Here is a 13,432-nt window from a genome sequence, read left to right as displayed (position 1 = left end):
ATCTATTCTTTCTAACTTCCTATTCTTTCTTAGTCCGGGGTCACCTAGCCATCGGAAACATATCATTTGATTTGCTTACTTCCCTATGAGACAACCATTGCCTCCATTTTGCTCATAAAAACTGGGAATTAGATGGGTTAATAATTTGCTCAAGGTTACAGAGAAAGTTGCAATTCTTAAAAGCCTTTAGCTTTTCCCATCATATACACAATTGACTGAGCTCAGAGTTATTAGATAAAGACCTTTGAGAAAGTAGCAAAGTGGACAGTGAAGGCAACTGGAACTTCAGGCAAGGACAGAAAATCAAGGCTCCTCGTGGCCCATCCAAGCCACTGAAAAATGAAAACCAGGAGTCAAGGTCTCAAAGCTACGGAGAGTTCTGATAGGATGGCCCTACAAGGCCCATTCATTGTTTACTTTATCTCCAAAGATATTAGGTACAAAGTATTACTTTGTCAGATTCACAGAGTTGGAAGGGCCCTTTAGGGGCCATTCAGTCCAATCCATGCCTGAACAAGAATATGACAGCATACCAGATAACTAGCTCTCAGGCAGCCCCCTCCACTTTTAGAGAGCTCTAATCATTATGACATTTTTCCTTACATCAAGGCCAAATTTATCGCTTTGAAACATCTACTTAACTGCTCATGTTTCCTCCAAGTCTCCTCTTTTGGCTAAACATACCCAGTTCTTTCAACTGATTCTTCTCATTATGGGATGATTTCAATGATCTTCCCCAGCCTGGTCATGATTGTCTAACTAATATTCGACTTGTCAATATCTTTCCCTAGACAGTGTCATCCAAAATGGAGCCAGATACCTCAAATGTGGTCTGAATAGTACAGAGGAGAGGGGCACTGTTGCTTCCCTAGTTTTGGATACCATGGCCCTCAACACAGCCTAAAATCTACCAAAGGTTCTTGGGGAGAGGAAGGAGAATGGAGGGGGATGAATGCCTTATCTCATTCTTATATTGAGCTTTTAGCTCACTGAAACCCCAGATCTATTTCAGATAGACTCCTGTCTAGTCATATCTCCTATCTTGTACTTAAAATCCCTTCTAACCTTTTTTTTTTCCTTTTCTTCCTAGATCAGGGATTCTTAACTTTTCTTGTATCAAGCACCTCTTCTCAGAATAATGCTTTTAAATGCATAAAATACATAAGATTACAAAGCAAACCAATTACTTTCTAATTGAAATTAGAGTTCTAATTTCTAATAGAAATTACTTTCTAACTGAAATGGTTTCACAGACCTCTGCCTCTAGACCATCAGTATGCTGGTAAATGTTTAAGAACCAGTTCTCCACAAAATAAAGGAAGAAAGAAAGAGAAATAAGAAAGAAGCACAACACAAGGTTGAATCTGTATTATTAACATCTTCTCCATTGCTTTCAAATGTCTAGACAATGAACAATAAATCAAGCCATGATTTGTAATGTTTTCCGATTTTGGAGGTGCAAATCCTCAACCTGAACATTTAATAATGGCATCTTCCAACTGGCTCCAATACACTCTGGTGACCCACCTAATGTAATCATTGATTTCTCCCCCTGCCACTCAAATATCCAATTGGATTTTAATTAGGTTTACTGTAAGAGGATGGCTAGCATGGCTAGGTGGATGAAGTGCTCAACTTGGAGACTAGAAGAGCTAGGTTCAAATTCTGCCTCTGACCCTTAATAGCTGTGTAATCAAGGTCAAGTCAATTAACTTCTCTGAACCTCAGGCAACTTCTTCAAGTTGATCTAATTTATTTGTTTGGATTTGCAGCTGTTAGAGGAAGTGAGCTTCCCAGGCCAATGAAATCACAGGCCCTTGACCTATTTCCTTAATTTACTATAGAAAAAAAAATGAAAGCTTTCAGAGCTATAGGCTCCAGCTCAGAACCACTGCCCAATGGGATCCCTAAGAGCATGACAATTTCTAGAGAGAAACCTATTATATTCCCACTCTGTCAAAGGTATGGTGCAATCCCAGCACTTGATCTCTGCTAAAACTACCACTGTCTGAGGGGAAGTATGAAAAAGTAATAAATATAATTAAACCTGGACTAGGTAGGAGGGAGGGGAGAAATAGGCTAACATTACCACAACTGCTAGTCATTAACCCTGCCCAGGAAGAATGTGGGAGTATGGGAAGGGTGGTGGTGGTGGTGGTGGTGGTGGTGGTGGTGGTAGAGGTTTTTGGCACAGCCCTACTATTAATCACATCAGAAGTGGGGAGAAACTTTCATTAATTGGGTATAACTGGTCCCAGCCTGCTGAGCTATATAGCAGGGTTGTGCATATACAAAATCCCATAAATAGTCTCTCATCAGAACAGCTGCTCTTTAGCCAAAGGTTGTCATGGTTCCCAGGCCAGCCAGGCCATGAATAGTCATTACTTATTTAAAAAGTTATGGAGTTCCTGTAATTCAGTTCTCTTGCTATGTGAGGTGTGGGAAAATAACACCCACATAGCAAGCCCAACTGGTATAGGATAACCATATTGTTTCTAAGAGTAATCAAGGAGGCTTACCAAGTTCTCTTTCTCATTTGCTAATCAGAGAAAGGCAAAGTCCTTCTCCTCCCCCACATTCATAAGGTTCAGTTTAAAAATGAAGCGTCCAAAGTAAGTTATCTGGTGTCCCACCATTCTCTTCCTGTTCTTAATCCATTCCCTACAAAGAATGGGTTTATGGGAGAAGAGTCTAATTTTAGACAGTCAGGATGTTAAATCCAGTACTTTTTTAAAGAGCATTATTGCTTAGAAGATAAATACAAAAGCATGAGATCAGGTCCTATGTCTGTGGTACAATCTGAGAAACTGTCCCTTTAAAACTCTCTCCCACTACAATAGTTAAAATCCAGTTATAGATATCAGGGGTGTGTTGGTAAATGTTTAACATCTGACTCTCTGCCAAAAAAAAAAAGTACTCAGAGCACACTTTTCAGTTTAATATGAATTACTGAAAATTTATCCATCACTTTCCTAAGTCAAGACAATTAATAAAACATTAACTCAAGCCCTGAATGTAGCATTTGTTGATGTCAGAGGCATAAACGCTCACACCGAAAATTTAATAATTGGCTCTCTAGCTAGGTAGCCCAATGGATAGAGCACTTGACCTAGAGTCTGGAAGACATCTCCCTGAGTTCAAATCTGGCTGTGTGACCCTGGGCAAGTCGCCTAACCCTGTTTGCCTCAGTTTCCTCATGTGTCAAATGAGCTGGAGAAGGAAATTGCAAATCACTCTAACATCTTTGCCAAGAAAACCCCAAATGAGATCATAAAAAGTCAGACATGACTGAAAATGACTCAGTAACAACAGCCAGTAGCAGCTAGGTGGTGCAGTGGATAGAACATTGGCCTGGAGTCAGGAAGACCCAAGTTCAAATCCAGGCTCAGATACTTACCAGCTGTGTGACCTTGGGCAAGTCACTTAACCTCTATTTGCCTCAGCTTGCCATCTGTAAAATGGGGACACACTAGAAGAGGAAATGGCAAACCACTCCAGTATCTTTTCCAAGAAAACAAAAGTCCACAGAGTCACATAGAGTTGGACGACACTGGACAACAATAAGAATGACAAGCCCAGTATGAGCTAACTCCAGAGCACCCCTGGGGATACGCTGAACATCTTGGTTCTACAAAAACACGATATCAGGTGGAACTGATTTAGGGGGAAACTAGTCTCATGGGAAAAGAAGTAAGCTGGAGGCAAGCATGTCTTGGGAGTTAGATGGAAGATGAAAGCAGGCTGAGCCAAGTTGAGCTTATCTCAGGCCACCAGACTGATAGTAGGGGATCGAACTCTGTGGTGGAGTTTGATTATAAATGTCTTAACGTCATAAAAGTTGTAAAAACAACATTGATCAGGGCAAAGTTGTCCAGATATGGCTGGGCTCCATTGGACTATGGCTTCTATCCAGAAGGTACCTGTTAAAACATAAGTTTTCCCTGAGGGTGGGGAGGGGTAGCAGAGTAACAAAGTGCCAAAACCACTTACTTTTATTTTATCAGTTTATCTGGAAAGCAGAGAAGGGACCCGAAGGGAAAGAGTGCAGAAAATAGATAAATGTTGATGAAGGAAGGACCAGGAGGCAAAAAGCATCACTTGATGTATTATAGGATCACTGTATGTAGAACAGGTGAGGAGATTTCTAAAAGGAAGACAACCCCCAAGACATATTGTAAAGCGAGTTCTGCCTGTGGTTGGGCCTGAACGTCCTGAAGATGGAAGGATGATGCAAACAAACTACTAGGTTTAAAGGTTCTATAGACACTTACCTATACCTCCAAGAATGTGTGTTCTCAGTAATTGATTGTCCCACCTCTCTGTCCCCCCGAATAAAAATAAGTTAACACATAGTATATTCACCCTACCAGAATATCCTGGGGTTAAAACCAAGACTCCATCAGCAGTCATGTTCTTCCACACTTGACCAGGGATCAAAGATACCATGGCCTTGGACTTCCAATCATCCTTGGTTTTGAGGTTAAGCATTGGCTCACTCGAATGGGCAGCACCAGTGCTCGGATGGACATCATCTGTGACTTCTCTGAGGAAGCTCTGGGCAGTACCAGGGGTCTTCAAGGAAGGGGAGAGCTCAGTCAGGCTGCCAGGAGATAAAGAATCCCACACAAATCCATTGGAGGTTGTCACTTCTCTAGGGCTTCCCAGATCTAGATGCTCCTCATTGAGAGGTCTGATATTTCCCAAAGTGCTGGACTGAGCTGGATCCAAGCTGACTCCCCTGCTTGCCTCATCCCTTGTTGGGAAGGTTTCTCCACCTCTCTCTTTGCATTCTGGTGCTACCTGTTCATTATTGAACAGGAGATTTAAGAATAGTTCTTCTTTAGGGATATTTGAAGGACTGGTGACAGACTCATAAACTCCAGGACTTGTTTCTAGAAAATTCTTTCCTTTAACCAGCATCACATGGCTGAAACTCTGGTAGAGATGATCATGATTACGCACAGCATCCTGGAATTTCCTTATACTCTGAGCAGTCAAGGATGAATAAAAGTGGGAAGGTTTAGTAATAACAAGGTCCCCTTGCCATGTGAGCTTTTGTTTTTTAGCTGTGATCCAAGGAAGCCTCTTTTCTGGAATACTGGCAGAGGGAAGAAGCCTGTCAGAAACGCCTATAGGTTTCGGAAGTAGCTCTGTCAAGGGGAAAGTCTTAGAAAGCCAACGAGGGTGAATAATCAATGAGTCCACAGGCAAGCTATCTTGGGAAGCTTTATTTTCTGGTATGTACCCACAGGAAGTAACTGGGATTGATGACATCCTAAATGATACCACAGAGTCCCTTCCAGCTGAACTTTTTATAGTCTCTGTTGGCCTGCTGAGCTCCTGCCTAAGCAAAATAGGTGTCAAGTGTCTGTTCCTTATCAATGGCCCTTTGGCAGGAATCAGAGGAAGAAGGCTATGCAGATGCTTCCATTCAAGAACCTTTCTTTCTCCCTCCATTAGCCCCTCATTCTTTGGCATCAGTATCTCAGTCACAATTTGGCTTTTGCTCCCCAGACTCATGTAGATGGTGTTCATGTTTGGAAAGCTCCCAGGCTTTGGTTTTGTCACTAGCTGAGGATGAGAACCCACACTACTTAGAGTCCTCTCTCTGAGTCTCTGGGAAGTTGCTAAGGAAGAACCAATGGCAGGTTTAGGAGGGACTTGTCTCTCCGGGTCTGTGAAGATAAAATACTGGCCTTCAAAATGTGGGATGTGTCTAGGATAAGACTTCACAGAGAGAAACACTATATGGACAGCCAGGGCTTGAGTAGCAAAAATCAAAGTGCCTTGCCTTCTACATGCATAGAAGGTTTTCCTTTCCACACTTGATGAGACCCCTTGAAAAATGATTTTGTCCTGGTTTTGGTCACAGTTCTCAGGCCCCTCAAATCCTTTGATGTAAACAACAATGTGTTTCTTGGACCCTGCCCAGATAGTCCAGTTACAACAGATGTTTGGCCAATAACTGTCTAGGTTCTTTGGCAATGAAAAAGTTCCAAAGGTATCTTTCAAAACCACATGGCACCTTCTTATGAGGGTACAGGACACCATGCTGGTTGAGGTGAGCACCTCTGTTGGGGGTTGGGGGAGGGGGTAAGGTGAAAAACAAAAAGTTAAGTCAGTGAAGATATCTTAATATAATAAGACTTTAAAAGTTACATTTGGGTCTGTTAACTTGAAATGAGGGGATCTACATGACTTCTTACAGCAGACAGCTTTTGGTCTACCTTTGGAGCATCATGGCATAGTACTCCAATTGGGAGCCTTGGAGTCAAATTGGGACAATGAGATTCTCCTAAAACAAAATTCCTCCCCTGGCTCAGCATAATTTTCTGTCCTCCTTATTTCTATCTCTTCCAGTAAATACAAATTCTGTATTTCTCTTAACCACTCATGCCTCATTCCATTTGTTTCTAGGACTTACAACCTGGGCTCCACATTCTTAATGATCAACCTCATTCTCTTCCCACATGATTAGTATTGAGGAAAATTGGAAGTCTGTAAAGCACCATTGGGCTCAGTTCAAAATCTCTACCAAACATAAGTACCATCTGATACCAAAGACCACTGAGATTAGAGTTTTTTAATCTGTGTCTGTGTTCCATTTGTTAACACATTATAGCATAGGTACACCTCAGAATAACATTTTTAGCTAACTGAAGGAATGCTAAATTTTAATCAGAGGTCAGAAAAAACGAAGATGTAACTTTTTTCCTATACAAGTTTACAAGCTCTCTGAAATCTATCCATGAGCCAAAAGGTCCATAAAATCTAGGTGAAGAGCCTCTGATTTAGCTGGAAGGTTAAAGCAGAAATGCTAAGGAATATGGAAACCTGGTTTGTGTCTTTTCTCTTTACTATCTAGAGTCTTATACTAGGTGCTCAATTTGAACATTACAAGGGCTTAGCTGTCTTTAAAAAGGCTGTTTATTGAAACTCCTTCTGTAGGGTTAGAAGAATGACCAAGTTTAACTGGACACAAGACAAAAAGAAAATCAAAGGCTTACCAGAGGAGTCTTGAAGCTTTTTGGCCTCCAAAAGGTTTACGTCCTCATACCGGAGAGGCAGAGATGAGGAGACTGCAGAAAGGTCCCCAGTTTGGCCCTGCTTACCCAAGGACATTGTTGGAACACTAGGGAGCAAAGACGTAATGTCAAATTTGGTGCATTTCTGGTCCTTTCCAAGAGAGTTGGAGGATTTCCAAGAGTTGCTTTCATTCACCATAGCATCCTTCTTTGAGGGCTGACCATTCTGCATTTCATCAGGCTCCCAAGACAGAGTCATGGTCCTGCTAGGGGCCCGTTGCAGAGCTGACAGGGTAGTCATTTTATAAGTCTTAGTTACCATGGGAATCTCACTTTTTGAAGAAAGCTTGCCCTCAGGAACTAGTTGAGAGACACTCTGTGTTTCTTTTTCAACAAAGTATTTACCTTGTAACAGGTCAAAGAGATTCTCTAAGCCAAGTGTCAGACTTCTAGGACTTGACACAGAGGTAGTAAGATCCACATTCCTCGAAGTAAAAAAGGCAAGAGGTTCAGTTTTTCCTATGCTTGTAAACACTTCCCCTAAATCAGCCCAGGAGTGACTTGAAGGACTAAGAGGAAACTCACCTTCATTTATGCTCAGCATAAGAGTAGGCAGGAAGGCAAGAGATACTGCTGCTGAATCGGAGACATGACCCTCCATGTTGCTCTTAGAGAAGTCTGAATGGTGGCTTGAGGGGATCTCAACAAAGAACGTAGTAGCCACCATGCTGTCTTCACAATTCACTGAAGCAAGAGGTGTGCTTATACTTGGAACAATAATCATGGAGTCTATTTCAGCTCTAGTCTTAACTGGGGTTACAGAAAGCCACCTGGTTTTTAGCATGGCTTCTGGGGTCAAGGCCAAAGTGGTCTCCAAAGAGTGCCCAGTTGCCACTTGCTCATTGTGGTAGCCTGAGGGAATGGGTGCTGGAATATTTTGGAGAACCCACTCAGGAACAATTCCAGACATAGCCACTTGAGGAAAAGTTGGGGTCATCTCAGCATCAAATAGACTCTCCTGGTAAGTGGTAAAGGGGAGAGAACTCTCTTGACCAAGCACAAACTTAAAATCTGTTTCAGTAAGACTCACTGGATGCCTACCGGGGCCCTCTTCAGAGGTCACACTGCTGACCAAGCTTTCTGTCTTTTCCGGCCCTGGAAGCAGTCTGGATGTCTGGAGAAGCAACCCTGGTTCACCCTCAGCTCTGACCACTGTGGACCTAATGGAAATGATTGAAGATGGTTCCGGGACTAATCCTATTCCATCAGGAGATGCCCCTATCTGGGTGAACCCTACTTCACTGAGGATTTCTTGAGAGTTCAACCAAATCATCCCACCAGGAGTTTGTATGGTTTCAAGAGAAATGACGATTCCTGAGTGTGGGTCAGCCAGTAAGTCACCAACTTTAAAAGACTGAAGAGAAAAATCCACAGCCGTATGAACTATTGGAACCACAGGGATCAGGTGCAGGGAACCTTCGAGGGGCAACTGAGTTTCACTGGCCAGGGAGATACCAGACATGTGATTCCCTATAGAATCGGTGGGTAAAGGCACTGCTTCATGAGCCAGGACTTCAGTCTGCAGAAAGGGTTGCTGTTCCCTTCCAGGCAGACTGCTCCATATCTGGGAGGGGCTGATCTGGATCTTGTCATTTTTAGAGCGGTCAGTCTTTTCGAGGAATTCTGAACCTGAGAGAATAATAAAAACTGAATGGCTTGTGGGGGTTGGCTTAATGTTTATTGGCACATCCTCTGAAGTAGGAATTAAGTAGTCGGTTTGATTATCTGCTCTTAGTGGTTTGATATTTATGGACCAATCTTCCATTATACTTGATTGCTCAGGACCCACAAAGTAAAGGGTATTTCCATAAAGGATTTCTATGTCAACTGCTGAGCCATCCATAGTAGAACCAGGGGAAAGAATACTCTTTTCCTCTTTAATTTCCAACCATCTAGTATCAAAGGCTGCAGTTTTCCCTAGAGCTTTGGAAAAGCTCATCTCACCTACACCTAGTGTTTTTGTAACCATGATGCCAAAAGCATGGGATTGAATAGATAGCCTCTCAGAGTAGGACAAAGAGGTCTCAGAAAACGTAACCTTCTCTCTTCTCCATGTGGAAGATCTCTCTGGTTGAAGAGCTTTTGATGGCATTAGTTCAGGAGAAGTCATCTCTACACCCCCTTGAGACATCACAATAGGTGTTTCAACCTTTAGTCCAGTACTGCTGTAGGGAAGCTTGTTGCAAGGCTTTTGAAAAGGCATTTGACAGGTTGGATCCTCTCTCTCTGAATCTTTTGCCCTGGGATCTCTGAAGATATAATATTTCCCTCTAAAGTGTTTGTATCGATGGTTCCGGGCATAGTTCTTCAACAGCAATGCCACATTCACAGCCAACGCCTGAGTTGCATAGACATGCACTCTCTTGTTCCAGCAAGCATAGGCTATGGTGCTTTCTACAACAGAGGCAACTCCTTGAAATATAATTTTATCTGGGTTTTCTTCACAGTCCTTGCTTCCCCTAAACCCTTGGACATAAATGACAATGTGGTTTCTGGGGCCTGCCCAGATGGTCCAGCTACACCAGATGTTCTTAAAATGGCGGTTCCGAATGACTGGGATGGAAAACTCTCCCATTTTGTTCTTCAAGATGGCATGACAGCGTCTCACAGGGACATAAATTTCAGTCCAAGATAATCTCCTCTCTGCAAGGAGAAGAGGTAGGATAGAATTAATGAGAAGAAACAATTAGATGTTAATGTTCCAAATGAACAAGCTCTTGCACTGGAAGGCAGTTTGGTACACCGTAAAGAGCCCTGAAATTACAGTCAAAGCACCTGGGTAAAAAAATCCCACTTCTGGAACTTATCACCTGTCACCATTTCTCTCAGCCTCAGTTTCTTCATCCATAAAATAAGGGTCCTGGACTAGATGACCTTGAAGGGCCCTTTAAGCTCTAAATCTACAAGCCTATGATCATTTTATGTGTGGCCCAGCAGAGAAATAAGAAAGTGAGAAGACAAAGGAGTGGCAGAATAAGTGAACATTGAATGAAACCCTTACCAAATGACCAAAAGAGCATCTCTAAACCCATACATACATAAGACTCTACAACATCCTCAGTAAGTGGTCATCAAACCTTGCTTGAGGACCTACCATGGCCAGAGATTTATTACCTCCCAATGTAGTCCATTGTTAGAAGTTTTCCTTATATGAGACCTAAACCTATCTCTCTGTGACACATTAATTGCTCCTGGTCTTGTCTTTTGGAGCCAAACAGAACGAGTCTAATCTCTTCCACATGAAGACCTTTTGAATACTAGAAGGAAAATTGTTATCATGTCCTCTCCTCCTTGTGAGCCAAGTTTTCTCCTCCCCAGTTTATAAAGGTCCTTCCTAAAACATGGTTTCCTGAAGTAAAGAAGCAGTTATCCTTTGTGGGGGCCTCTCATTGTTTTAATCTTTTGGAGACTGTGGTATTCAATTATTTATTGCCATATATCACTGAAAGAATATTTTTTTTAGTGAGCCTTTATTTCAGAGAGAAGCGTTAGGTCAATTAAAATCACTGGACCATTTCCCAAAGGCAATGTAGACTCACATCATTTTACTATCTAAAACTCAAGAAAGACAAAATCCATGGGAGGAGCAGGCAATAAAATCCATGATCTCATATGTCTACAAATGCATGATGTATGGATAACAAGCAGGAGAATCAGGGCTCCAATTTTCAGTCCTTTCTGTTCATTGTGAAGCCCCAAAGTTAGATTTGATACAGATTTGTATTCATTTTCCTTTTGTAGGACAAAAGTTTTAAGATAGCTGTGTGGATCATATCACCTATGGCAGAGGTTTATCATCAGTTTGTTGAATTTGGATTGAATTTGTAAGCTACCATATGCTAATACAAAAAGAAGACAGTTTAGTTTGTGTTTCAAACTTAGCCATTCATAATTCTACCTTGCATTGCTTATACCCATTCCCTATGTAAAAAGGGAGGCAGTATTAAAATAGAGCTGCAGAAGAGTTAAGAAAACCTGGGTTCTGTATGACCTTGGATAGGTAAATCAACCTTTTGGAGCCTCAGGCACATTTGTCTGACTAGACACATCTGACTAGATTGCAGAGGAGATCCCAATCTTTAATTGCAGAGGGAGTTTCCACATTGGTTATTCTCTGCACCAGGGCAATCACACGTCCAACAAAGAAACACATAGAAAATCAGCTATGACTTCAAAAACATCGTGTGTGTGTGTGTGTGTGTGTGTGTGTGTGTGTGTGTGTGTGTACGTGGCTATATAATGTCTCCTGGGTAACTAACTTCTCTAGAAGTCAGCCAACACTGACAAGAGACCCTTCTGTCTTTCATGGGGAACAGCCCACCTTTACAATAACGATGAATGAACTTTCGGACAGGAGCCAGCCCTGAGCCAAGTCTATGGATTGGCCATTTTGTCCTCTTGATATGGGGCAGAAGGGTAAGGATCCCATCCTCTGTTCTTCTGTGTCCTCTAGAAGACCGAGCACATCAGAACCATGGGTTTAGAGTGGAAGTATTCTCTGTGGTCATCTACTCAAGCCTCTTCATTTTATAGATGACATAACTGAGGCCCAGAAATGACTTGCCCAAGGTCATTCAGGTAATATGTAGCAGAGTCACAATTCTAACCCGTGTCCTTCACCTTCAGATCACCCCCTGCACTTAAACATTTGACTGAAAGGAAATGTGGTCAGGGTTGGCAAGTAGCTTCTCCCCTACTGGCCATATGTTTCCCCAGAAGGGAGACTTTTGTTTCAAAGTTCTTAGAAGTTACAAATATGGTTCTTCAACGACCAATCTATCCCCTAAAAATCACCTGCTCCCCAGGGGTTGCTCAACTGGAGAAGAGATCTAAGGCAGGTATTCTTTACCCTTTTTGTGTGTCATGGACCCTTACCAAAACTTTTTTTTTTTTTAGCATTTATTATGAATGAATAAAAATATATTTATTAAGCATTTCCCATATTCCAGAATCTGTGCTAAATGCTGGGGATACAAGTAGAAACAAGCAAGACGGCTTCTGCTGATTACATTTTAATGCAGAAAGGTGGGAATGGCAACTGGAGCTGCATTGGGGCAATTGATTGCCATGTACTTAGCAGGAGTGGGACTGCTGAGCTGATGGCTGTTCTTAGGGCAAGAGATGGAAGAGGAGGGGAATCAAGGCACCATGGCAGGGGGAGGGCTAGAAATGACATGGTGGGCCTGAGGTTAGGCAAGATAAACCAAATGCTCACCATCAGAGCCAAAAGCAAAAGGTAGGATTACAAAGAAAACCAAATATATTGAAATAAAGATGTGTTTCCCACCCAAATTCACAGATTCCCCCTAAAAATTGATCCATAGATCCGAGTCTAAGAGAACCATACTTACTAGACTCAGCATGCTGGAGATCTTGAAGCTCTCTTGCCTGCAGGAAAGAAAGGGGGAGGGGGAGCTATCAGGGGAAGAAGTAGTAATACCATGGACTATTCCCAAACCCATGATGAAAGCACTCATCTGGAACACCTCTCAATCTGCAGCCTTCCTGCCTTCATTCTTCCCGTCTGCTCCTTGCCTTGACATTTTGGGGCCCATTTAAAAGTGTTTTCAGTTAAGGCCTTAAGACTAGATCTTTGTTACCATTCTAAGAAGATGGATGTTAACACAGCTACCTAGTTTTAAAGTTGGAATTGACCTCAGTGCCCATCTAGTTCAACCCTTTCTTAAAAGGGGACCCCCACCCCTCCCACGACCAGCCATCTAACAGGTAATCAGTCATCTAACTTTTGCTCAAGGACTTCACTGAGGGAGCTCACTGTTTCCCAAAGCAGCCCATTCCACTTGAGTTCTGATTGTTAAGGAGTTTTTCTTATACGTTACCCCCTTTGTAATTCCCACTCATTGCTCCCAGTTCTACCCTCTGAGGTCAAGCAGAAAAAGTCTAATCTTTCTTCCACAAGACAGTTCTTCAAATACTTGAACACAACTGTCACATTTCTCCCACCATCCCCACCTCAGTCTTTTCTTTTCCAGAATAAACTACCCCAGTTCCTTCAACCCCTTGTGTTTATCCCCACACTCAATACAGGTGGGACTCTCTCAATCCCCGACTTCTCCTTCATAACTAGATCTCCACCAGATAGCTTTGCAACCACCGCTTTGAAGACTCACCTTATCATCTGTAAGGGAACCATGAGACAGCCCAGAGCATGAGCCTGGGCCAGCTCCTCCAGGAGATAACCCTCCACTCAGCAAGTGTGAAAAGCAGAGGAAGAAAAGATGGGCCCTGAGAAACAGAGGCTGCATCCTGACAATTCCATGCATTCCTTCCCCTGGGAGCCCAGATCTCAGCCAGTCATACTTCCCTCTGCCAATAACCAACCTCTC

General features: G+C 42.5%; 1 protein-coding gene across 1 annotated transcript in view; it reads right to left on the bottom strand.

The window, feature by feature from the left end:
• LOC110207522 (uncharacterized) overlaps positions 1–12,947 on the bottom strand; it is a 21,196-nt gene extending 8,249 nt beyond the window's left edge. Inside the window, 3 exon segments of the mRNA XM_020985206.2 lie at positions 4,368–6,071; positions 7,008–9,728; positions 12,926–12,947. Of these exon segments, the coding sequence (XP_020840865.2) occupies positions 4,368–6,071; positions 7,008–9,728; positions 12,926–12,947 (4,447 nt within the window).
• Positions 12,948–13,432: the final 485 nt, after the last annotated feature.

Source organism: Phascolarctos cinereus, unplaced genomic scaffold, assembly GCF_003287225.1.
Source record: "Phascolarctos cinereus isolate Bilbo 61053 unplaced genomic scaffold, phaCin_HiC Scaffold_2;HRSCAF=192, whole genome shotgun sequence".
Taxonomy (NCBI): domain Eukaryota; kingdom Metazoa; phylum Chordata; class Mammalia; order Diprotodontia; family Phascolarctidae; genus Phascolarctos; species Phascolarctos cinereus.
The sequence above is the reverse complement of the archived record's forward strand: the minus strand, read 5'-3'. Positions and strand labels throughout refer to the sequence as shown.